General features: G+C 47.5%; 1 protein-coding gene across 1 annotated transcript in view; it reads right to left on the bottom strand.

Moving 5' to 3' along the window:
• Positions 1–4,261: 4,261 nt before the first annotated feature.
• Positions 4,262–26,998, bottom strand: part of NUDCD2 (NudC domain containing 2) — a 39,860-nt gene continuing 17,123 nt past the window's right edge. The window contains exons 2-4 of the mRNA XM_077474027.1: positions 17,144–17,192; positions 14,386–14,537; positions 4,262–4,407 (exon numbers count right to left, since the gene is read on the bottom strand). Of these exons, the coding sequence (XP_077330153.1) occupies positions 4,324–4,407; positions 14,386–14,537; positions 17,144–17,192 (285 nt within the window). The 3' untranslated portion in view covers positions 4,262–4,323. The remainder of the gene's footprint in view (positions 4,408–14,385; positions 14,538–17,143; positions 17,193–26,998) is intronic.

Genomic DNA, 26,998 nt, shown 5'->3' with positions numbered 1-26,998 from the left:
CATGGTTACTTTATTCAACCTGGATACTGGGTCAACGACTGGAGGTGATGTCCATTTTTTCCAGGAGGCTTTCCTCAAAAGGGTAACGCACCGCCATTCTTCTCTGGACTGAAATCATCAAAAAAAAGTTAAGTACAGAAACATCTTAGGCGTGCAAACCGGTTTGCGGGACCGTCACCTCTGCAGATGCCCCTGCTCTATCCTTTATCTTCAGGGTATCCCGCACCGCTGTGATAAGTGCTCCTACTAGCGCTTTTTCCTGCGCTAACCCAGACAGTGTCTTCCCCACTGTCTAAATGGTCCTGGCCCGCATCCTCTGACACACGTTTTTTACCACCCTTGCACCGGCACGCCACCTCCACCCTGGCAACAAAGGACTCCAGGACCGCCGACAAAGCATCCATAGACACCGCATGTTGTGCAGGTGAGCCGGTTGCAATAGCAAGGATGTCTGGGGAAGAAGTGCCAGCTTCTGACGCCATGCTGACCCTCACTCGCCTGTCACTACTCAGGGATTTAAGGCAAGGTACACAAAATCCCACCCTCCTAGCTGCTCGCAGACTGAGGGGTCCCCGCAGGACTCACCATCCTGACAGAGTACTGCGCTGTGCTGCCGCCATCCGCTCTGCCCTGTGTCAGGCAATGAGGTGTTCTGAGTGAAAACCGCGCTGTTCTGGAAGCATACAGTCACCAGCGCTAGAGGTAAACCGCGCTGTAGCTATGAGAAAATGGCCGCCGGCCGTTCTAGCAAAAAAAAAAAAAAAACTACTGAGAAAATGGCCGCCAAACCTTCTAGGAAATGGCGGACAGTAACACACTGACTAGGCTACAAGAAAATGGCCACGGACTGCGCGGCAGCCTCCCCTCATGGAAAACAGCCTGCATACCTCACTGTGGACAGAAAATAAAACAGGGAAAGAAGGAGCCACCTCGGCCAGGTACATGCACCGCACCTCATGCCCAGTCACACAGCGGCCCCAGCACGGGGAGGAGGGAATGAGGGACAAGGCGAGAAGAGAGGGAGAGACTCCCTAGTTGACCTCCCAGGGAATGCCCAGCTGCTCCATCCTGCCGAGGCAAGAGGAGCCGTACTTACCCCTCCTGTCAGGACTGCTGGACGCATTCCACCACAGACCCATCACCCGAGCAGTACGGGGTGGCTGTTTCGGCCACGGCCCACTGTGACACAGACAGCAGTAGCAGTCGGCCATATGTGTGCCCCGGAGCATATATAGCTCACCTGCCGCCCCTGGACCAGAAAGCGCGTAGCTAGGGTCTGCTCACGCTCAATGGCCAGGCTGGGTAGACCACAAGGATCTATATCATCCATCCTGTAACCCAGCTCGGCTGTTGATTGTAGATCACAGGATCAAAAATTGCAGAAAAAAATAATTCCCCTCAGTGAGCCAGGTCCTTCTCCTACACTAGGCAGAAAAAAACCTGAACTGCAAGAAGCAGAGTGTGGGGTTGTAGGCAGTGGGACCGCCCCCTGGGCGGTGCTGTGCAGTTTTGCCATTTTTACATCTTCTGCCTAGTCCTCTTGAAGGTGGCGATATAACCCTAAGGTCAAGACTTACGTGACCCGTCACTTGGGAGCCGATGCGCATGCCCGGCGAGCGCGATGTCCGTAACAGAGCCGAAACACGGATCTGTGTGTGTAAACACACAGATCCACACCCTGTCAGATGAGAGGAGAACGATCATGTGTTTCGTGTACAGAGGAACACCGATCGGTCTCCTCCCTTTGCGAGTCTCCTCCCCATAAAGTTAGAATCACTCTCTAGGGAACAGTTAACCCCTTGATTGCCCTCTAGTGTTAACCCCTTCTGCAACATTTTATAAATAATCAATGCATTTTATAGCACTGATCGCTGTACAATTGTCAGTGGTCCCAAAATGGTGTCAAAAGTGGCAGATATGCCCGCCATAATGTCGCAGTCACAAAATAATTTTTATTTATTTTTTATTTTTAAAAAGCCATAAAACTATCCCCAATATTGTAGACACTAAAACTTTTGCGCAAACCAATCAATATACACTTATTGCGATTTCTTTACCAAAAATATGTAGAATACATGTTGGCCTAAACTGAGGAAAAAATTAGTTTAACAAAAAAAAAAAGAAGATTTTTTTAATAACAAAAAGTAAAGAATAGCGTTTTTTTTTTCTTCAAACTTGTTGCTCTTCTTTTGTTTATAGTGCAAAAAGTAAAAACTGCAGAGATAATCAAATACCACCAAAAGAAAGCTCTACTTTTGGGGAAAAAAATGCTAAAAAGTTTGAGTAGTGTTGCACGACCGCAGAATTGTCATTCAAAGTGCAACAGCGCGGAAAACTGAAAATTGGCCTGGGCAGGAAGGGGGTGAAAATGCTCTGTACTGAAGTGGTTAATACAGCTCCAGATTTAATCCAGCTTGGGAGAGGGTACCACCCGGTCTATAAATTCACATTTTTTTTTTTTTTTTTGTGTAGCAGAACGAAATCAAAGTCTCCCCTTCTTGGGGGTAAATTCAACAAGTGGATCCCCTTCACTTTCAACCCTTGCACTTATTCATATGTTTATTTACAAAATGTTGGCCCATCTTTGACATATTTAATACTTCTGATGCGTTCTCCAATCCTAACTCTCAATTAGCATTTGGTTTTACTCACATAGTATTTCTTGAATGGGCATTCAAGCATATACACCACTTTAATAGCCCAACAATTTATAAAAAACCTATTCATTTTAATTGTCTTAATTGTTCCATTCCCATTAGTGAACTCATTTGTGTTGTCCACATGGGGGCAGACTTGACAGTGTTCACATGCAAATATGCATTTCAAGGGCTTCCTCTTTGAAGTCCTCAATCCAGGTAGTTTTGTCAAATTAGTAGGAATTGGCTCCTTATGATGCCCTGTATGAGAGGCCTTCTCGTCTGAAGAAGCGTATTTGCCACCACCTTATAATAAGTTTTACTTATCAGTCTCTCCTTCAGTGGTCACTATTAGGTCCAAAAATGTGTACCTTGTCCATAGTGAAGGTTAGTTTTTATATTTTTCATCAAAGGCAAAGTTCACTTTTTTTTTTATTTTATTTTTTTACAAAAAGGAAGAAGAAGAATAAATGCACATGATTTTGCAGGAAAAAAAAAAAACACCAGTATTGCCTGCAGTGCACCCCCCCCCCCCCCCCCCGCCATGACCTGGTGCAATGTCAGGCTCCTGCAGACACTCAGTACAGCTGATTGCCCATAACGCCATACAGGCAGACCATTACTGAAGAGAAGCAAGCTATCAAACTATGGGGTGCTCACCAACACCCTCGCAGTTGAGAACAAGTGGTCTACTGCAGTGGCAGAGCCCTGCACAGCCACGCTATTTTTAAAATGTAACAGCAAGTGTGGGAAGAAGATCCTTGGGAGGGGGGAGTTGGGGGTCTGCTCCAAAGTAAAAGCCTCTACTCCCCTGAAAAAGCTTGTTAAAAAGAAACACGTTGGGCAGGGCCGAACATTACCACGCACGCCACTGGGACACGCTGGTGGTGCTCGTCCATTAAGCTAAAGTCTGTATTTTTTTTATGTAGGTTTTATTGCTAAATAACAGAAGCAGTTTGTTTGATGATACTACGCGCACCATGGCAGTTTTAATCTCTTGTACAGAGTGCATGTTTCTAGGAGTTGGAAGGTGTTTTGTACTGTGGGGCAGCAAGGACCTCCATATGGGATCTATTGTTTTTATAAGGAGCCTATTAACCCTTTCGTGGAGTGATCCTTTGGCACTTTGGCTGTATGTATCACACTTAGGAGTTGGCTATCTGTGGGAGGCTTTTCACACATTTAGACCCTTACAAATTTGAAATTTTGCATTTATCAATTTTTTCACTTTATTTTTGGTTTGTAAATGTGATTCATATTTATTCATTAATGAATTGCACCTTTTATAATCCTCTATATAATTACAATTGATAAATGTAGTTCTCTTTATTAATTTTGTATTATTTGAATTTTATGAATTGCTGATCAGTTGTGGTTTCCAATATTCATGCAAATTTAATTTAAAGGGCTAGCATACTGATATGTTGAGTGTGTAGTATAATGTTATTGTACAAAAAAGTTCTGTTATATCGTTAAGATACTCTTCGCATCAGGGAGCACTTGGAAGTATAAGGAACAGCAAATGGTAAAAGTTCAGATTATGAAGTAATAACTTCACTAGAAATCGTTTGGACACATACAAATTTATGATAGATGACTCAGAATAAAAAAAGATTTCCAAAATGTAATTTCCAAATATAAAAAATATAATTAGATAACTTTAATTGGTGTTCACATTAGAACGGGATTAATTTTGTAAATCAGAGAAGTCAGGTCCACCTTTACTGTAGTTTCCTGAGATTTCTGCTCCACTGAAGTCAAAGCCAGGGTTCTGAAAGAGATGAAATGTATATGTCAGTAATTTAGATTTGCTTTATGTATAGACTTGCTAATAAAATCTTGCATGGAAAGAGAGCCAATCCTCTTAACATTATCCAGGGCTGTCTGACCACCAAGAACAGGGTTGATTTACAGGAGCTGTAAATCAATAGCTAGACATAAGAGGATTGGCTGTAATACAAAATACATTGTTTGCGCTTTTAGGGTAAGCACGATAATCAATTCTATATATTTAACAGTTACATCTTATACCTGGTCAGTCATATTACCCATATCCTATGGATCCTTAAAAGGGGTTGTAAACCCTCTGCATTTTTCACCTTAATGCATTAAAGTTGAAAAACCTTCTTTACTGCAGCAGCGCCCCCAAGCTCCCCTTTTACTTACCTGAGCCCTGAAATTCCCATGACGGGAACAAGCACACCAGCTCCAGCCGGTGGCTCATGTCCTAATTGGATAGATTGACAGCAGCGGGAGCCAATGGCTGCAAATTCAATGACGCAGGCGCCGGGAGGCGGAGCCGAGTCCTGCTGTCTGTGTCAGACGCAGCAGCAGGACACAGGAGCCCACCCGCACGGGTGTCCCATAGGAGAGCGCTTCTCCAACGAGACACTCAAGAAGAAGATTAGCCAGGAGCGCTGTAGATGGACCCCAGAAGAGGACAATCGGGGCCTCTCTGTGCTTAACCAACTGCACAGCGGAGGAAAGAATGACCCGAACCTTTACAACCCCTTTAATTGAAGGAGTTCAGCAATCTCTAAATTAGTCCCATGTCAGGTGTTCTTTTTAATCGGTCCATCATTGGACTTCAAAATTAGATGCAAGCAAAATTCTAGGCTGAAGCGTGGTTTTGAGGGCACAGGGAACGCTATGAGGCTTCCTTTGCCATCACTGGCGCTAACAAAATATCTGGTATAATAACTAATAAGGTGAATTATGTATTAACTCCCCCACCCCCCCTCCCCCCCATTTGGGATCCATGCAGATGATAGATGGAGAGCGTTCTTGATAAAGTTTAACAAACAAAAAAAAAAATACTTGGATATATATTTTTTTTATAATGCATGCACTGGTGGTGAAATAAGGAGTCTGAATGACTCCCTTACTGATTCGCCAGGGAAAGGACCAACCCTGTGAGACACAGACTGCCAATCCTCAACCCCCAAGTAAGGAAATTTTATGTGACTCAAAAATTTACAATCATGACAGCAGGTAAATATTGAAGAAGTTGACACTGTAATACACAAACTTCATTATAACGGCAGTAGAACCAGTGTAGATCAAGTAACAGTAAACAGTGAAACAGACAGTAGGGGGTCATAGCTGACTCCATATGCTGCTAGATATCAAATATGGTCTGCTATGGGCCACAGTAGAAAAGAAAAACAGACAGAAAGAGCAATTAGAAAGGAGGAAAAGAAAACTCTAGAATAAGGAGAGATGGGGGGGGGCAGCTTTAAAGGGCTAGACCAACTGATCAGGGCAGATCCTCTCACCGGTGCCACTCCTCCCAAACTTGTCATGCATTTCCAGCCTGTCCTGTAATCTGGCTGTCATTTTTTTCTATGAGCTCTATATCTTTTATTCTAGTATACAAATCCGCCTAGGAGGGTGGTGAGCGCCGTTTCCAATAGAGGGCAACCAGGCATCTTGCAGCTGTTAGGACATGTCTAAGCAGTTTTTTGGAATGTTTGGGGATCTGCAGGGGTGAAACTCCTAAGAGGAATGATTTGGGGGTCTTGGGAACCTGTACTCCAAGAAGGCAGGACAATAAAAGCGGTGTTTCCATCCAGAAAGGCACCATCTTGGGGCAGCTCCAGTAAATGTGATAGAGGGTCCCCTTGGCTCCCTGACAGTACCAACACCTATTTGAACTAGAGGGATAGATAGCATGCTTACCCTGAGTGGAGATGGAGTAAAGCCTCATAGACACTATTGGAAATCCCACCAGCAAAAGTCCGATGAGAGCTTTTGGTCAGAAATTCCGACCATGTGTATGCACCATCGGACTTTTGTTGGTGGTATTTCTGCCAGCAAAGATTGAGAGAAGGTTCTCTATTTTCCCGACGGAAAAAACTTTGATCGGAAATTCTGATGCACAAAATTCCTACACATGCTCGGAAGCATTGAACTTAATTTTCTTGGCTCGTTGTAGTATTGCAAGTCACCGTGTTCTTGATGGTCGAAAGTTCAGAGAACTTGTGTGACCGCGTGAATGCAAGCCAAACTTGAGCGGAATGCTGTCGGAAAAACCATCCAAGATTTTTCTGACAAAAATGCAGATTGTGTATATGCGGCATAAGAATATAGCAGCCGGTATATGTCAGAAAATCGAACCTCGGCGTGCGGATCCCTCCATCACCAGGCTCTCAAAAGGGAGGTTGGCACCACGAATTGGATATTCGGGGCGAAAGATTGAGCGTAGTGACATAATTACAAATACCCATAAAACACCTGGCGAGGCAAGTCATATTTATTCTGGAGTTCAGTAAATGAGAGCATTTTGCGTGATCTAGGGTCCACCAGGTGGCAAAAACGGAATAAATTCCAAGTCGCCCAGGGCGAAGACATGTGATGCGTCAGACCAGTAGGCATCCTGGGGTTGTAGAGGAAGGAGGTCAGGAGTGACTTTTCTGAGCCAAGTCTATGTGCACAGGATATTCTGCGCCAGAGCGACCAGAGATGGAACATAGGTCCCAAAGATGGGCCGAGTCTACCTCCGCATTCGCATTCCAGAGCAAACTATTTGGGTGTGTGGGCGCGAGCCATATCTTCTCAATTTCTGTCCATTTGTTGCCAGCCCCCCATCGGAACGAGATGCCATCAGGACTGAGCGGGGTAGTCTAGGTGTCTCCTATACTTCCAGACAAAGCGCACCAAGTCCGCCTGGAGTCTTCTCAAGTCTGCATACAGGACTGGGATGGGCAGTGTCTGGAAGAGATAAAGGCGTTTGGGGAGAATGGTCATCTTCACAGAGGCCATCCTCCCCAGGAGAGATATATGGTGGACCTTCCTTTTCTGTAGAAGGTCTCTTATGGAATGGAACGGGGGGGGGGAGTTTGCCTGGTATTAAGTGTATTAAGTGCATAAGATGGAGTAATCTGAACCCCCAGATATTTCAGGGCTCTTCCAGTGGTAGGTGAAGCACTGCTTTCGGGTGTTGCACTTCTGCTGCTGGGATGTTAATTTGAAGAGCCTCCGATTTAGTCCTGTTTATTTTATAGCCAGAGAGGGATTTATAGAGATAGAGTTCAGCGTGTAGGTTGGGCAGTGAGGTCCTAGGCTGGGTCAGGGAGAGTATGATATCGTACTTTGTAAAGAAAACAGTGCGGGACAGTGCTAAAGGAGTCTTAACTTGGAACGAGGGATTAGTGTACAAGTGATGGATGGCCCGTAGGAAGGGGCCCTGGAACCCCATGTGTCTCAACATGGCAAACAGGAAAGGCCAGCCAAGGCGATCAAAGGCCTTTCAGCGTCTAGACTAAGAGCTAGAGATTCCAGGCCATCTCTGTTTGCCACATCTATTAGGTCGATGACTTGTCTTGTGTTGCCCCCACTTGACGAAGGGGGACAAAGCCCATCTGATCCTTCTGTATTAAGGAGGGGAGTATCAGGTTTAGACTTATCGAGAGGAGCTTGGTGAAGATTTTCAGGTCAGAGTTTAGTAGTGCTATCGGCCTGTAGCTAGCGCACAGAGAAGGGTCCTTATCGGGTTTGGGGATCAACATGAGAAACGACCTTTGCATGTCTGAGGGAATAGGGGTTAGCTGAAGAAAGGCGTTGAACAGTTTACACATATGTGGTAGGTGGATGGGGAGGAACGATTTGTAACATTCATAAGGGAGGCCATCTGGCCCAGGGGATTTATGCGTAGGCAGGGTCTTGATGGTGGCCGTCAGTTCCTCAACTGTGATAGATGCATTAAGGGAAAGGAGGTCCGAGGCCTGAAGTCTGGGAATTCCACTGCGTTCCAGAGACTGATGCAGGCGATCGGTCAGGTCAGGGGAGGGAGGGTAGTGTGGGATTTCAGGGTCCCTGTATAGAGCAGTGTAGAACTCCTCAAAAGCTTGAGCTATGCCTTGAGGGTGAGAGAGAAGGCAGCCCACTCGATTTTTAATTTGGTGGGGGGTGGGAGCGTTCGGACAGTTTGCGTGCCAACAGGGAGTGGGCCTCGTTTCCCCTTGTCATAGTAAAGTTGCTTCAGTCTGAGGAGTGCCTTCTCCACTTGGCCCATTGCAAGGTCTCAAAGTGTCATGCACAAAACAGACAATTTTTTTTTCAGAAGGGATAAGAGCGGAGAAGTTTGTAGCCAGAGCTCCAGGGCCCCGAGGTCTCTTTCGGTTTGCAATTTAGAGGCTTTCGCATCTTTTTTCATGGCCAAGTAGATCGCTGTACAACTCCCCTGAAGCTTGTGAGCTTCCCAGGGAGTGGAAGGGGAGACATCGGGGGGTGTCATTCTCAAGGAAATAGAGTTTCAGTGTGGACTTCGGTTTTGGAGGGGAGGTGTTTGAGAAGGAAATTATTCAACTGCCAATCGCATGGTTTGCGATTAGGGGCACCTAGCTCCAGGGTCATAAGTACAAGAGCATAGTCAGACCAAGAAATCGGGAGGATCTGGGCATCCCTGGTGACGCGGAGGGTGGCATTGTTGACAAAATGGTAGTCAATGTGGGAGTGCATGTGGTGAGGGGCGGAATAGAATGTGTACTGCCTATCCCCGGTATGGAGGGTCCACCAGGCATCAAATAGGGCATAGCGTCTAGTGATAGGACAGAATAGTTTTGAGTCCCTGGAGGCTCGCGTTTGCGAGTCCTTAGGGTTCAGCACATGGCGAACTAGCACCACTGAATGGGATAAGTTGATATATCCACCAACAATCAAATATTCATTAGGCGTCTGGAATAAGCGAGTAAACATAGGCGAGGCGAACAAACAGAAAGTTAATCTGATGGTTATTGGGGGCATAAAGTGATATCATGCGTTTGCCATGGACCTCGTAAGATAATGTAGTGTCCCCGTGGGTCAACAAAGGACTCAGAGCACGTGAAGGGGGTAACCACGCTTGAAGGATAGCTACTCTGGCCCGCTTGCGGGGGTTAAACGCCTGGTATACCTGAGGATATTGTCTGGAAGCGAAGGAGTCCCCCTGGTTAAAGTGTACATTGAGTGACAATCTTAGCCGTGGTTATGGGTATGTGCAAATTTAAAAGGGTACTCATCTGATCCAGTTGCGGAGATGCCTTGATGCCAAGGTGGGGAGGTGACCAGTTCCTAAAGTAGGTCCGGGTGGTTGCCAGGAACAGAGGCCAAGCCAGGGGAATAGGGGGAAGAGAAGGAGGGTACAGGAACAGAGGAAAAAGAGAGACATTAATTATACACATAGAAGACAAAATAAACAAGTGCAATTAAGCCCAGAGTAGCCTGAGTCACACGGGGCTTGTCAAGTTCCAATAAGTCCACCCGACCAGGGTCCAAAAGAAAGAAACAGGTCAGGGGGACGTAGAGAACTGTAATGATCGGTAACCAAAATCTACAGTAGAGCTTCAAAGGAACTCTAGAAGGGTGAACCTATGGGGGGCAGTGATCGGAAGGGTAACCACTCTCAAATCTTCAGTAGGAAGCTCCCAATAAACAAAAAACAGGGAACAGGTAGGGGGCCTAAGGGGATTGAAAATGAGGCTAATGGATGGATCAGGAGAGTCAGGTAAGTGGATGTACACGCCATAGCTATGACTGTCAAGGAAGGAAAACTGCGGCCGTTAGCCATGTTTAAGTTTAGCAGCTCTGCAGGGCGAGTCCTGGCCCCAGGAGCGTTTGGCCAGAGGGACCTTCTGCCAAACCATGGATAGTGGCGGTGGTGTGGCCACCAAGTCCCATGCCTGAGACGGGGGACATGCAACTCCATGGTATCATAGAAAGCATCCAAGTCCTCAGGATAGCATAGCACAGCTGACTATCCTTGCCGGCAGGCTTTAAGGCTGAAAGGAAAACCAACAGTAAACTATGTTGTTTTCCTGCAGTGAGAGGAGGAGGAGGGGTTGGAGAAGTCTGCATTTCTGCAAGGTGATCCAAGAGAGGTCCAGGTACAGCTGAATCTGTGCATTGCCAAAGACCACCTTCCTGATAGTGCAGGCTTTATATGCATAATGTCCTCTTTCAAGTGGTAGGAGTGGACCTGGCAAATGACATCACGAGGTCCAGAGGCAGGGCCCTTGGGGTCAGAGGGCACGGTGTGCCCGATCCATCTCGATGGGTTTATTCGGGGGTTCGTCCATGAGGTCGTTGAATAGGGTTTGCAGAATGTCATGCAAATATTCGGGGCCCTCCGATTCAAGCAGACCCCTGACACGGATGTTGTTTCTGCGCCCCCTATTGTCCAGGTCCTCCACGTGGCGCTGCGTGTCTGAACATCATGCGATGGTCAGCCCCTTGTAGTCGAGTACGGTGCACCGCCAGCTTGGTTTCTTGTATTCCCTCCGCCATCTCCACTCTGTCTGAAAGATGTTTAAAGTTAGCGTGAAGTACTTGAATCTCAGCACGGCAGGCGGATTTAACCTCTTCAATAAGTATCTTAAAGTCCGTTTTAGTTGGTATGGCTTGGAAGTAAACTTGCCGGGGGGGGGGGGGGGGGTTCTACTGCCCCAACTGGTGCTTTGAAAGGTGTGATGGAGAGGGTAGCTGCTACAGATGTAGTGAGGCAGTGTTCTAGGCCTGCGCCCAGGGCCGCATCTGGGGGGTCCTGTGGGTCATTCCATGCCAGGGGCTTTGGTGGAGAGAGGGGCCTGTTTGTCTGCCCCTCCATAGCAGCCAAGGCTGGGGAGCTGGCTGCCTGGGCATAGGAAATTGTGCAGTCTGCCCCCCCTCCCCCCATTCATTAGATCTGGGGTCTCTGGGGCGAGACTGCCTATGCGGTTATGGGGGGGGGGGGGGGGAGCAGGGGCAGGGTGGTATGCCTGCTGAGGCGTGTCCTCCATGTTGCTCTGCTTGTAGGGGTCCCAGGTATGTGCAGGATCTGGCAGAGGGGGGAAATCTTCGGAGCTCTCAGAAGGGGTTGGAGAGTCAGGGGCCCCTGCACAACAGACATGGGAACACCTCAGTACACTGCGTGTATGTGGCTGCAACTCATGCGGTGTCGCTGTCGGAGAGGCATGAAGCGGGGGTAGACTCACCACACCTGGTGCCAGAAGTTGTAGCCTGGATGTTCTCCCTGTAGAATTGTGTGGGCTCCATGGAAGGGTTGGAGCCTGGGCGCTCAGCGGTGGGGGGAGACCGCATGGAGGAGGTGGAGGTGACCGGTGCCATCTTGTTCACCCTCACTGAATAGCATGGGAGGCGGTGAAAAGTACTCTCTGAAGGTCGCAGAGGAGCCGGGAGAAGGCTCGGACGATCCTCTGGCTTTGGAGGAGCGGGTTCTCCTGGCGCTGCTCATAAACGAGTGGAAGAAATCCCCCTAAAAGCCCGCAGAGCTTTTACAGGGCAGTTTCCAGTCACGCCCTCGTGTCTCCCATATTTCTATCCTGATATACTTTAAGAACATTATTCAGCGTTTAAATTGGACCTAGCATTGGATATAGTTTTTTCATGTTAAAAGGACATGCATACTAATAAATGTGAAAATGTACCAGGTATTTATGTTTCCACAGTGCCTTTATATGCTTTTCTCTTCAAAGGCATGGCACCCTCTATGCTCAAGTATCAGCCATGGTTATCTACTTCTTGGAGTGAGATTCTGGTGCAGACATGACACAATCATGTAAATCCTGCAGTTCTTGGCTGTGTTCATATACTGTATGTATGGCACATATCAGTCTTTGCTGCCGTCATTCACCCCATGACTTGCTACAAAGATACATGTAGAGTCCAAGCAATTACTGGGGAAACTGTCATGAGAAATTAATGGAGGCTGCCACCACTGAACTCAAGATGGCTAGTTCCTTGGTTTTCACTGATACTTTGACTTCAGCCTGGGTTCACGCTGCCGCATGGAGCGGCTGACAGCAGGGGTCTGGTGCATCCCTGTTCACTGTTTCAGATCCAATTTCAGTCTGGAATTTCCGGCTGAATTCGTACCTGAAAGGGGCCAGAAGGTGCACAGGACCCCTGTGCAATTCGCACCAGAGCCACTCCAGAGATTTGTGAACCAGCTACATAGAGAGCCAGGTTACAATCTCCTGACATGCAAAATGGATGCGGGGAAACCCTTATTCAGTTTGCAGTTGTGTGAACCCAGCCTTAATGCTTACTGAGTCAGGACTAGGACTGAAACATACAGTCAGACACAGCCTGACACAGAGCATTTTCAGGAGGCGGCCTGCAGTGGCACTTCCAATACTTCTTTCATGACAAAGTAACTTCATAACCAGAGGGCTGCTTTTTGTAAAGATAAAAGGAAAGGTTTTGAAATTATTATTTTTTGCTGTACGTGGTTACATGTAAAGGAATGTATGCATGCAGACTTGTAAGATTACCTAAAGGTCCATTTTAAGACAAAATCGATAAATACAAAGTTAAAATGGATAATTAGGAAAATATGATTTTTCTCTAGGCATGCAACCCATACACCTCTGCTATACTTCAGAGACCAATTCAGACATCTCTGCTACAATCTATAGCCTGATTCAGACAGATTTGCTAAAGTTCATAGCCCAATTTGGCTTGAAGAGGAGCTCCAGTCATATTTCTGAAAAATTAAGTGAGCAGCTACAAACTGTAGCTGCTGACTTAACAGACACCTGTCCTTGTATCCAGCGCTGTGCTCATGAGCCGTTTCTTCCACTGGTCTTCAGGCATCTCAACTGTGGGGACTCAACGGCTGCCTGCTGCGCTGGACTTTGAGAATGGTCCCGCAGTCTTCTGTGTTCCAGAAAACTGGTAGGGGAGAACTTCCGCTTGGATAACCTAGGAGATCTGAAGAGGGGGGAGGAGGATGAGGAACAGTGGAACCTTTTGGGAAAAGTTCTGTTTTAAAAGTTTTCTTGTGTGACATGCCTGCTACGTGCCCATATTGTCTAATATGCTGAAGCTATAAAGGCAACACTGGAAGCTGTAAAAGGCAAATGTACAACCCTAATTTGCCATACAGGGAATTTTCACAATGTTAGCACACGGGCTATTTTTAGCAGCGTTCCACTGACGTTTTTGTGTTTTCGGCCGCTAGCGGGGAGCTTTTAACTCCTGCTAGTGGCCGAACAAGGGTTAAAACCACCCACAAAGCGCCGCTGCCCATTGATTTTAATGGGTTGGGGCGCTTTAGGAGTGTGTATTCACCGCTCCTACAGCATTGCAAAGAAGCTGCTTGCAGGACTTTTTCTAACATCCTGCCAGCGCAGCGCCACAGTGTGAAAGCACTCGGGCTTTCACACTGGGATTTCAGCTGAGGCTTTTTTCAGGCACCATTTTTAGCGCTAAAGTGCCTGAAAAACGCCTCCAGTATGAAAGGGGCCTTAAGTTTCAGTGCTAAACCTCTGCCGACTTCCTGCCTGCTTGGTGGCTCATAAATCAGCATCTTCACTTTAGACCAGGGGTCTCCGAACTATGGCCCTCCAGTTGTTCAGGAACTACAATTCCCATCATGCCTAGTCATCATGTCAGAGTTTTACAATGCCTTATGGGATGCGTAGTTCCACAATATCTGAAGGGCCATAGTTTGGAGATCCCCACTTTAGTCCAGTGAGCCCACAGGTGGCACAGGAAACATAAGCTGAAAATCTGAAAAACAGGACTGTTATCTGCCTGGCTAGGCAGTAATGTGGGAAAATATGAACTTTAAGAATGGTTAAACAGAATTGCTTATCATTTGGCATATAAAACAGTCTACATATGAGGAGCTCAAATTTGCAGTTTGCACAATGCTTCATTTGATTCATGCATTCATATAGTGTTAGAATCACAATAGAAAAAGTTTTACAGTAACTACTGAAAACCCAAAAGAGAAAAACGAAATAAAATTGTGAAAAAGAGTAGACAATACCTCTCTTTGAAACCTTTCTAATGTTAACTTCTTTTGCATCTGATCCTGAAGCCATGGATCAGCAGAATATTCTCCTTCCAGTAAGGAGGGCCAGCAATTGCCTGCATCCCGGTTGGACTTCGTTAATACTATTCGTATAAGTTTTTTGTCCTCTAAAAAAATAAAATAAAAAAAATAATAATAATTTGTCATGTGGGCTACAAAAATATCATGCTTTAGCCTGCATTCACACCTGAACAGTGCATTTTAAAGCATTTCTAGAGGCATATGGGCACATGTATCAAGCTTCAAGAGTTTGTTTCCTGTGCTAGACAAGGAAAGGAGAGAACAGTTCCATAAGAGGGGAATTCTTCCAGAAGTAGAATGCACAACAAGGCATTTACAGGTGTCCCCATTGAAATCTGTGGAGAGCAAAAAAGCTGGACTATGCTTAAAAGAAGCTCATGTAGGGCGTGGAGCACAGGGCCACTGAGCATACAAGTGTGAACAGAGACAATTAGAAAGAATGGGGCATAGTTAGGTGTAGCCTAGCATAAGGAAACCAGAAAAAAAAATGCTCAGGTGTGAATAGGGGCTTAGAAAAAAGCTCCCCTTATTTCACTAAAACACCCTGAAAAAAAACTTTCCTGAGCAGGACAGGAAGTTCCTTTCCCACTGCCATAATACAGATCTGTATACTGTATGTAGCTGAGGCTACATAAAGTGCTGAGAGCTGCTGCATATCTTAGTGAAGTACATAGCTTTTTTGGACCAGCTTGGTCCAAATTAACTATTTAAACTGCACTAAACGCTGGAGATCAGCTTTAAAAGTGTTACTAACGTCAAAAGGTTTTTTATTAAAATAACAAACATGTTATACTTACCTGCCCTGTGCAGTGGTATTGCTTAGAGTGGCCCGATCCTCCTCTTCTTGGGTACCTGGCAGCGATCTTGGATCTTCTTAGGGACTACCATAGCCAACCACTGGCTATGGGGGGAGCGTAGTCTGTGTGCTCCCAACCTGTGTCTACAGTCCATAGACTTGGACTTAGGCACGCCCCCTATTTCCACCTCACTGCATCTGATTGACAGCAGCAAGAGTCAATGGCTCCTGCTGCTGCTTGAGTGCTGGGTGAAGAGAAAAAGAGGAAAATAGATGCAGCCATGCACATCACTGATCTCTTCTCCCCTCCCTTTCACAAAAGGGAAAGGGGGGCACAGAGAAGCTGAAAAGTTTTTTACCTTAATGCAAACAATGCATTAAAAGGCTAAATACATTTCTAGGTTTAGTAACACTTTAACCGGTTCCCGACCAGTGCACGCCGATGTACGTCGGCAGAATGGCACGGGCAGGCATATTGGCGTACAGGTACGTCCAATCTGCAATGCCGCCCTGCCATCATGAGCGCAGCGCGCTCGCGTGCCAGTCGGGACCCCCGTGAGTCCGGTCGCGGGTCCCGCGGACTCGATCGCCGCAGGCATACCCACGATCGTCTCACGGGACGGCTGAATGGAGGAAATGCCGTGGAAACAGCATTTCTCCATTCTGCCTAGCAACTAGTGACGCTGATCTCTGCTCTATGTGATTGGAGCAGAGATCAGTGTTCACTAAATGAAAGTCCAACCCCCCCACAGTTAGTAACACACCCCTAGGAACACTTAACCCCTACACTGCCACCCACTGGTTAACCCCTTCACTGCCAGTGTCATTTACACAGGAATTACTGCATTTATATAGCAAAAAAAATAAAAAAAAATAAATAAAAAAAAATAAATTAATAAATAAATAAATCGCTGATCGCCGCCATTACTAGTAAAAAAAAATTAAATAAAAAAATTAAAAATTATTAATAAAAATGCCATAAAACTATCCCTATTTTGTAAACGCTATAACTTTTGCGCAAACCAATCAATAATCGCTTATTGCGATTTTTTTAACCAAAAACATGTAGAAGAATACGTATCGGCCTAAACTGAGGGAAAAAAAATGTTTTTTTATATATTTTTGGGGGATATTTATTATAACAAAAAGTAAAAAAATAATGCGTTTTTCAAAATTGTCGCTCTATTTTTGTTTATAGTGCAAAAAAATAAAAACCGCAGAGGTGATCAAATACCACCAAAAGAAAGCTCCATTTGTGGGAAAAAAAAGGACGTCAATTTTGTTTGGGAGCCATGTCGCACGACCGCGCAATTGTCAGTTAAAGCGACGCAGTGCCGAATCGCAAAAAGTGGTCTGGTCTTTGACCAGCAAAATGGTCCGGTCTGTAAGTGGTTAAAGCACTGTGAGAGTTGTAGCCACTATTAGGCCTCATGCAAACTGGACATTTTTACAGCAGCTATTTTTGGCTGTAGATGTTTTTTTCTACAGTCATTAAACTTCCTATCATGTTATCCTATGTGTCCATGCACACATAGGCTGTTATCAGCAGTTTTGGGTGGTGGCATTTTTGAGCAGTAAAGAAAAAAAAAAAAAACCTAGTGCGTTCCAAGAGACATTTTTCAGCTGTAAAAACTCTTTAACGCTGATAAAACACTAGCTTACCAGCGTTTACTGTTTTTGACCCGTTGAAAAAAAAAAATTCTTCAAAAAAAATAAAATAAAAAAACCAATAAACGCTATTGCAAAAAACATTGAAAAACTCCCTGCAAAGCTGATGTTTTTAGAATGTTATTTTAACGTCCAGTGTGCATGAGGCCTTAGAATTGGGTCAAGAGCTAGAGGCAACAGTGTATTTTATCATAAAAAAAAAATAAAAATAATAATAAAAATTCTTACCTAAAGTCCACGTGCTTTCATCACTTTTTGTAGAATCATAAAGCCGTCCCTGGGAAAAAATAAATATACCGACATGTAACCAACAAGATAACTCATTCTAAAAATATTTTTTGTACAAATGTTGAACCTAGATATGCCTACAAGCACTTTCACATACCTTACAGAGCAGTCTAGGCGCTTTAAATTTCAAGGTGTTCCATTATAAAAAATACTTTATACAGTCTAACTACTTTGTGGTCATTGAAGCCTGGTGGATTTTCAGACTCAGTCTAGCAGCATCAGTGAATTTGCCAACTCTACTACTAAAATGTTCCTATCTAAATAAGTTTACATTGTTTTTACAGAGCATGCAGAAATCTTAACGCGGGAGTCCACCGGGACTCCGCGTTTTTTTTTTTATTTTTTTTTAAAGCCAGCAGCTACAAATACTGCAGCTGCTGAATTTTAAAATAGTGACACTTACCTGTCCAGCGCGCCCGCGATGTCGGCACCCGAAGCCGATCTCTAGGTCGTCTGTCGGGTCCTGCCGCCGCCATCTTGGGTATGGGAATCAGGAAATGGAGCCTTTCGGCTTAATTTCCCGGTTCCCTACTGCGCATGCGCGAATCGCGATGCGCAATAAGGACGCTCCCCGCTGCCTCTGGGATCTGTGTGTTTCCCAGCAGGCAGCGGGGCACTTGCGGGAAGGGGCGGGCACTTGCGGAAAGGGGCGTAAGTTACGCCCCTTTCCGCAGAGAGCTATCCCGGAAGTGGGTGCAGTTACCTGGATTATCCAGGTAACTGCACCCCCCTCCCCCCTGAAAGGTGCCGATTGTGGCACCGGAGGGGAGGAGGGTTCCGATGAGCGGAAGGTCCACTTTAGGGGAGACCTCCGCTTTAAGCTTGACAGCTAGGGCCAGGAAAGGTTTGAGTCAAAGCAGTTTTCCAAAAGCAGAGACCCTGCAGAATTAAAATAGTGGCAGCTACAATTTGTTAGGAGAGAACACTCAAACAAAACAAAGAGAAGCAATACCCCATATAGTCGGTGAACTGTTTCAACAATTTACACCATAGTCTGCTCTGAAAAAGTGAACAAAAGTTTGTTTACATGCCACTACTGCCATCAACATAGAAGTTATGTCGGTGGCAGTAAAAGTGTTATTACTACTAGTCATGGATCGTCACGGACCCAGAACAGGACAGTCCCTGAATGAAAGCTGGATTAAAAAAAATGGAAGTAGCATTTCAAGAACGAGGTCATATACGGTAACCCATGTATAAGTTAGACTAACTACTTGGCGCCTGTGCTATAGCCGAAAGACGGCTGCAGCGTAGGCCTTAATTGTGCCCTCTGTGATCACCTAGTTTGAGACTCGGCTGATCACGGATCAGAGTAAGGGGTCGATACGTGATCAGCTGTCAGCCAATGATGGCCAATCACATGATGTAAACAGAAGCTCGGTAATCTGTATTTATTTTCCCTCACACTGACAGCGTGAGGGGGGAAAAAAAAAGCCCATTACCGGCTTCTGTTAGAGGGACATCGGTCACTCACTCAGAAAGCTGCGGCTGTACCCGCCAATGTCACCTACCAGTACCCAGTGCCATCCATCAATACCCTGTCGTGGCCAACCCAGCGCATAGCTAGGGTCTGCTAACGCTCACTGGCCAGGCTGGGGCGACTACAAGGATCTATATTATCCAGCCTGTCACCCAGCCTGGCTGTTGATTGTAGATCACAGGATCAACAATTGCAGAAAAAAAAAAAGGAGAGAAGAAAAAATTCCCAGGACCAATGATCCCCTCAGGGAGTCAGGTCCTTCTATACTAGGCAGGAAAAAAAAAAAAAAAAGAGCCGCAGGAAGCAGTGTGGAGTTATAGCCAGTGGGACCGCCCCTGGGCGGTGCTATGCAGTTTTGCTGTTTTTACATGTTCTGCCTAGTCCTCTCCTGAAGGTGGTGATATAACCCAAAGGTCAAGATTTAAAGAAACTGTGTCCGTCAATGAACAAAAGAAAATTTTATTCGGGTACAGCGTAGCATGACCGTGCAATTGTCAGTGACGGCACTAAAAGCTGAAAATTGGTCTTGGTAGGAAGGGGGTTTAAGTGCCCAGTAAGCAAGTGGTTAAAAAGCAACTCAACCATTGGTGAGAAAAAAAAATAAAAAAAATAACAAACACACTACACCATTGCTCTCTGGGTGATTAATGTACAATGTAACAAACTTTGTAGCACATTTCTACCTCGTTACTCTGAAGATATAGCCACTTGTTTGACCATTTTCTTTGCAAACTGATTTTGAATGGGAGGGACCAATTCATAATTATCTGATGTATTCTGTGTCCTAATGAGAAAAGTTGCAGGGTCTGCATCCCTTCAGAAGTATTTAACCGGGGGAGTGTGGCCAGCTGCAATATGTGATGGCTGCACAGTCTTGGAGCTCCTGGCCAGAATCGGCATTTACAAGCAGCAACAAGCAACCTCAGCCTAGTATGCACAATGACTAAAGTCACAGAGTCACCGGTACCCTTCATCAACCGAGTGCTGCAGATCACTCCCTCACAGAGCACTGCAGACTGTGCCTCTCATCCTAAGCTTCCCACCACCTTCAGTGCCGGTAGAGTATAAAAGGTAGGGGGAACACAGACAAAGCTTGCCGCTTCACCTCTTTCCAAAGGGCTGGTGAGTAAAAAGAAACAAACAATCTGGGAGGAAGAATTTACTTGTTTTTCGGGAACAGAACACACTGGTTGATTTGCCTGATCAATCTAGAAGGCATAACAAAGTCTAGAGGGATACCGAAAACCCTTTCTCCCCCCTGGAACAATTATTGAAAGCTTTGCTCCCACTAGAACATCCTTGAGACATCATCCTTGTCATCATAGACCAAGCTCATAGCATATCAAAGGCAAAAACCTTGCCAGACACCATACCCAGAGACAAGCTGGCCAGAATCTATTTCTTCCACGTCAGAGGAAGGGCTATTACAGAGACATGCAAAAAGCAGAAGCCACCAGGCCCCTTTCTTCCCCATTTTGAAACCTCCATGGATCTCGCGGAAGCAACTTTGTCACAGTGTGCATAATTTAACCCACTGACTACCCCCCCCCCCCATGGTAGCTTAAAGCGTTTGTTACCCCAACACTTCATATTCTTGATATGTGCCCGCTATACCATGTACTTGTACAAGAAAGTACCCTATACTTTCTGTATTGCTTCCTTTATGTGAAATCCCTGGTGTTCCTGCTTTCCTATTAAAAAATGACCACACTAAGCAGGAGAGCACACTGTGGTCAGGTCTCTTGTTATGCTGGACACTCCTCAGTTTACTCTCCTCCAATGATCAGCCCCTGCTGCACAGCCATTTACTGGTGGCAAATTCAGTGTGCTGCTGCTTCTCCTCCCCCCCAGCTCTTATGCAGCTGAGAACAGAGTGAATGTGATGATTTATTTTTATTTTTTTATTATATACAAGAGGGGGGGGGGGGTATTATATATATATATATATATATATATATATATATATATATATATATATAAATAAAAAAGATCATCTCCAGCAACAAAGCCCCTGAACCCTGAAACATGTCATTGAGCAAGTCAAGTTTTAGACACCTGAACCATCTGCCTCTCTATAAGCTGGGCACAGGCTAACTACTTGCCATAAATGTTTTATCTTTTATACAATTTTTATTTTTTGGGTTGTACTTAATTTATGGATACCCAAGGCCAGGCCTCCTATTTCACACCCCTACGATTCAATGCATAGCTGTGACACCCTTCTGTCTAATACTCAGGGAAATTATGTTTATGTTGTTAACATTTTTATTACATACTGTATGGCACTCTCACATTGTGTTATGTTTCATTATGCTATATGGCTCTGCTGCTCTCGTTTCTACCCTGCCAACTCAGATACCATGACAAGGGTAGGTCAGATCTGCCCAACCTTTTGTTTAACCTACCACCACTTACCCATACCTTGTATTCCCCTTAAATACACACACTACACCATAGGTGGGGTAAATGGCCAAACATGGCCTTTTATTAACATAACAACTTTATTCTAAATCAACAATTTCAAACAATTACCATCCTCATGTATACCCCACCTACACTTTACCTGCCCTCTATATCCTGGAATATATATTTTTGGAGGTCCTTGACGGTACCAAACTATCCTCTCTTGTAATTGTGTGTCCGAGGCACCACCTAGCCGAGCTGCCACCCCAGCCGCTACTTATGCCGGCTCGAAGCCTAAACCCAGCTGACCTCAGTCACCCCAGGGTCCTTATAAAACCCAGTCACTATCCAGTGACCCGTTCCCACTCGAGGACACCATACCTTAGATGGTTCCCCACCACTTATCCGAAACACCACCTGTTACCACCGCCAAGGACCCCAAAATGCCACAGCGACACAGGTGTAAAACCTTACACCTGAGCGCCCCGCCACAACCTAACGGCCCGTTGTACTCCATCCTCCAAACCTAAAAACCACAGGTCAGTACCGACGGCGTTCAAATGAACGCCATTACTTCTAAGAAAGCACCAGGTCTCTGCCTCCAGGTCCAAGTGACGCACCACCAACCCTCCATTCCGCATAAAAAAACCTCCCCACCGCCTTGTTGACCTTGATCCGAGCCTTGTTAACTCGGTCCACCGACCTGGCACCCCTCCATGCCACATGCGCCACAATCTCAGACCAGACAAGGATAGTGCCAGGAAATAAAAGCGGATGTCACGGATCAGGTCCCTGGAACGCCTCACCGCTAAATCATTGCCCCCTGGATGACGAGCACATCCGGGGCCCTATCCCACCTGGCAAACCTATGAACCTCGGGAACCACCCCTTGCCAGAGCATGACCCGCACACCGATCCAGTGCACACAGGCCTCCGCCCGGTCCAAACTTAACTGCCTGGCCCCAGGCCTAACCTCCGCCCTCCGAGCACCCCAGTAAACAAAGGAATGCCCCAGGATCCAGACCAGACACATGCGACCTGTAACAAACAAAGAAAAGACAGTGCCAACCACTAACTAAAACTTAAAACACAGACAAGATGACACATACGGAAACAAACCAACAAATACAGACACCCAACAAATATCCAGGAACCCAAAAACAAAACAAACAGGGGGGGGGGGGCACCCCCCTAGCCTAAAGAAGGTGCAGGCGCACATATAACCTAAATCGCTCCGACTCCCACCTACCTATCCGCCTCACCACAGCATCCCCAAGGCCCCACCGAGACGCCTCAGTGGCAGCTCCAATCCGGAACGAGTGAGACGCATACTGACTCGGCTCCAACCCAGATGCCCGCAAGCAGTTACGAAAGACCGCGACAAATTGGAATCTAGAGAGCCATCAGCATGCATCAAAAGAGGGCCTGGACGGAGAGGCCTGATAGACAGCAAACGGGTCAACGCCTCAACCGGACACAGTTCGGCCGAGCCCCCCCCCCCCCGATAAATCACAAAGCTCACTCCCTTGCCTTCCTGATCCGTTTTGGAATTACCTATCCGGATCCGAACCGAATCAGTCAAAACGACCACATCCTGAATGAAAACGCCGCCCGCCTTTCGTCTAGACGGACTTACCAATTCCCCGATCCTCATTTCTCCAAAAAACGCCACCAGAAAAGCTGCATGAAATAAAATGCGCTCATAAGCCCCAGAGCACACAGACCCCAAGACACCCAGCAGAAGCCGCAAAGTGTCGACTGAAACTGGTCGCCGCCGATCCCTGGCTCGGCGACCCCTACGGTAACCCTTCATTGCCTGCCGGACCACAAAAGACTTAGTGAAATCGGGCCCACCCTGCAACTTCAACCAAAAAGCGAGGCCTGCCAACTTGCGGTCTACTGCCGCCACTGACGCCCCATCAAGGAAATTCCTAACGATAAAATACAACACCAAAGAAGACCCATCCATGCCATCCCCAAGCCCCCCTACCTCGACCAGTAAAGCCTGCCATTCCGACCATGCACTGGCATACGCCCTCCAGGTTGCCTCACTCAGCGAACCCCGAATCAAGCCTGCTGCGACTCCGATGCAATTGTCCACAACCCCGGGGGGCAGGGCGTTCCATGGCGCTCCGCATCCGGTGCCAACTCTCGTAACACCTGCCACTGCGAACGAGACAAAGCATCCGCAATTTTGTTACTCACTCCAGGAATGTGCACTGCATATACAAAAGCATTCAACTGGAGGCATAACAACACCAGATGGCGCAACAAGCGCACCACAGGTGGAGAAGAAGCCGACAACTTGTTAATGGCCAACACCACCCCCAAGTTGTCACAGTGAAAATGTACTTTCCGATTCCGGAACGCCTCCCCCAGATCTCCACTGCCAACACTATTGGGAACAACTCCAATAGCGCCAAGTTCCTCACCCAACCAGCTGCCCGCCACTCCGCCGGCCAGCCACCAGCACTCCACTTGCCCCGGAAAAAAGCACCGTACCCACCAGCCCCGGCCGCATCAGTAAAGAGATCCAAATCCGCATTACTGACCGGACCAGACAACCACAGGGACCTACCATTGTACCTATCCAAAAATTCGTCCCACACCCGCAGATCTGCCTGATGATCACACAACAGGCGAATGAAATGGCGCGGGTTAGACACCCCCGCCGTCGCCAGAGACAATTGCCTGCAAAAAATCCTGCCCATAGGAATGATCCTACAGGCAAAATTAAGTTTCCCCAGCAAGGACTGCAGGTCTTTCAACCGCACCTTCCGCCGGCTTCCCACTTCCCTCACCGCCTGACGCAACCCCAAAAGTCACTGAATCAATAGTTATCCCCAAGAAAACCAATTTGGTCCTAGGGCCCTCCGTTTTGTCGGGCGCCAAAGGAATCCCAAACCTATCCGCCACATGCTGAAGGGTCCCCAGCAAAACGTCAAATATTGGTGTCCGGCGGCCCAATGCACAAAAAATCATCCAAATAACGGATGATGGAATTCAAGCCCGAAACATCCCTCACCACCCATTCTACAAAAGGAACTAAAGGCCTCAAACAAGGAACAAGAGATGGAACACCCCATTGGCAGACATCGATCCACAAAATACGACCCCTGCCAGCGACACCCCAGCAAATGAATGCTATCCGGGTGTACAGGGAGCAGGCGAAATGCCGCTTCCACGTCCGCCTTAGCCAACAGCGAACCGCGACCACATCGGTGCACCCAGGCCACCGCCGCGTCTAAGGACGTATAAGTGACTGCATTGTCCTGAGGGTCAATGCCATCATTAACCGAAGCCCCTTTGGGGTGGGATAAGTGATGAATCAACCGATATTTGCCCGGTTCCTTCTTGGGGACCACCCCCAACGGAGAAACCACTAATCCAGAAAATGGAGGATCAGAAAAAGGACCACTCATTCTCCCCAAGAGAACTTCCTTGGCCAATTTTTCTGACACCACCTCCGGAAAAATGAAAGCAGATTGCAAATTAGGAGAAACAGGAGGAACCACAGACAGTGAACAAGGAATGCGAAAGCCCTCAGTAAAACCCTCGGTCAGCAGCCTAGCCGCCGCCCTATCCGGATACCTATTTAGGAAAGACAACATCTTTCCCACTTTCACCGGCGTCCTACCTTTTTCCAGACGCATCCCCGAACCGAGCCCGTCCGGCTTTGAAGCAGCGACTGAAGGCGTGACCGCCTCCACAACCCGAGCATTCGTGTTTAAAACGACAAGATCCGCCAAAACGGCAGGAGCTGTCGTTAAAAAGCCAGCACACCCCTTTCTTTCTGGAGGCCGATGACCCAGAGGTTGAGGAACCGCCAGCCCCCCCTGGAAAAAACTGGCCCCCACTCCTCGCGGGGGTCATCAGTTTCATCCAGAGCCCAATGTCCTTGTGATCCCACCGGATCTTAGGACGAACCGCCTTCCTTTGCCTGAACTGTTCGTCATAGCGCAGCCACGCTATGCCGCCGTACACCCGGTACACCTCCCCAATCGTGTCCAGATAACAAAACAAGGCTGAACAACACCCTTGTTCCTTCTCCCCAAGGACGCTGGCGAAGATCGCAAAAGCCTGCAACCAGTTAGTAAAGGTACGAGGTATGAGGCGGTATCTACGCTTCTCCTCGTCCTCCTTACTATCATCCGGCTTTGCGCGATCCAGATTAAACTTACTCCCCCTTCCAAATTTTTTCCCGCACTTCAGGCTTGAGGTGCGCACCCAGCGGCCCTTCCAAGCAAACATACACTTCGCATTTTGCCGCATCCGCCAATCTTACCTTATCCATCTTCTTATCCACTGTACCGCCGAATCCGGTACCACCGTTACCTGCGCACTAGACACTGCCTCCCCCGACGACTTCACCATGTCCCGCGGTGTCTCCGACAATCTCCTTAGCAGTTTCCTAATCTCTATCAGCACATCCCCGAAACACTTGACCCCAGGGGCCCAGCACTCCCACCCCCAGACAGCCCTTGGGACCCCACATTAGACACAACAGTAGGAGCAATAAAAGGAAGAAGCACAGGTGTGCACTCACCAGGCTGCGTGGGGCTGTGCAACCCCCCAGCCGCCGTCTCTATCTCAGCAGGGACTTCTGCGGCGTCATCCTCGATTTCTCCTTCCTCTGCGCTGCTGCTGCCGATGTCCATCCGAGAAGACACTGACGCTGGTGCCGCCCGGGCGCTCCCCGCCAACCGTTCTCTCCCCGCTCTGGCCACCGGTGATCTTAGTTCCGCAGACCGGCTCTCCTCCGTCCGCCTTCGCGTCCTCCCGACCCCGGAGGCCATCTGCGCATGCCCGACCTCCTGGCCCGAACTTCCGGCCGCCGGTGACCCGGAAGTAGCCGCCGCCATCCTGGATCCACCCAGGGCAGACGTGCCCCGCCTCCTCCGCTGCTCGTCCACACTCCGGAAGGCCTCGCTAGCCGCCAAAAAGGTAACCGGCCCACGCCCGCTGTCTCCTCTCTCTCCCGCGATGGGCTGCGGTGCGGACCGGCACATCACCCGCCACCGCAGCCGCCGAATCCTGTGCCACAATGTCCGGAGAAGGGGCCAGCGTGTCGTGTCGGACCGCCCCCTTCTCCTGCAGGCTCCGCCCACAATGGGGATTCCTCCCAGGCTCTCCCCCAGCCACAGCCGACTGACGCTTGGTGGGGGGAGCTAGAGGGTCCGTTAGCGGGCTCCCAATGCGGCGCTGAGCCTGGGTCTCACGGTCCGGGGAAAAACGCTCAGGAGGCCTAGAGCTCCTAGCGCGGGGAACTCCACGATGCCGCTGAGGGGGACTTTGCTGAACCCCCCGCAGAGAAGCCATAACCTGACTCTGGACCCACTCCGCCCCGTGGATTCCAGCCGCGGCTCTGAGCTGCCCTAATAGCTCTTGCAAATCAGCCATGATACGCAGGTTGACCCTACCAACTGACCTAACTCAAACACACTGACCGATGCTCTCTCACAGCTACCTCCTTCTGCGACGACCCCTCCCATTCCATCACTTTATATTAACTACAATAAGCCCACCTCTGCACCAAAATTGGCCCAATAACCTTGACCTCCTTCCAAACCCTTGACCACACCTAATTAACCCCTTCTTGTTGGCTGGCCTTACCACCTTGTCATGTTCCCCCTACGCTGACTCTGTTCCTTCCCAGCTCCGGGCTTTCTTTCATCTACTATGGCTTACCCAGTCTCCTATTAGAATAGTGTACCCTCTCCAATTCCCCACTGGAGGTACCCCAAGCATCTTTTGATATTACAATATATCTATAAATAATTCCACGCAAAATGTGAAAGGACTAAACAGCCCCTTCGAAAGATCCACGAGATTGGAGGAATGCCGTCTGTAAGAATATATTCTGTGCTCAAGAGACACATTTTCCAATTCAGGGAAAAAAAAAAAAGAAAAAA

Source organism: Lithobates pipiens, unplaced genomic scaffold, assembly GCF_037356315.1.
Source record: "Lithobates pipiens isolate NorthernLeopardFrog02 unplaced genomic scaffold, aLitPip1_a1.2 Scaffold_8, whole genome shotgun sequence".
Taxonomy (NCBI): domain Eukaryota; kingdom Metazoa; phylum Chordata; class Amphibia; order Anura; family Ranidae; genus Lithobates; species Lithobates pipiens.
Note: the sequence above shows the minus strand (reverse complement) of the source record. Positions and strands in the feature narration are given on the sequence as shown.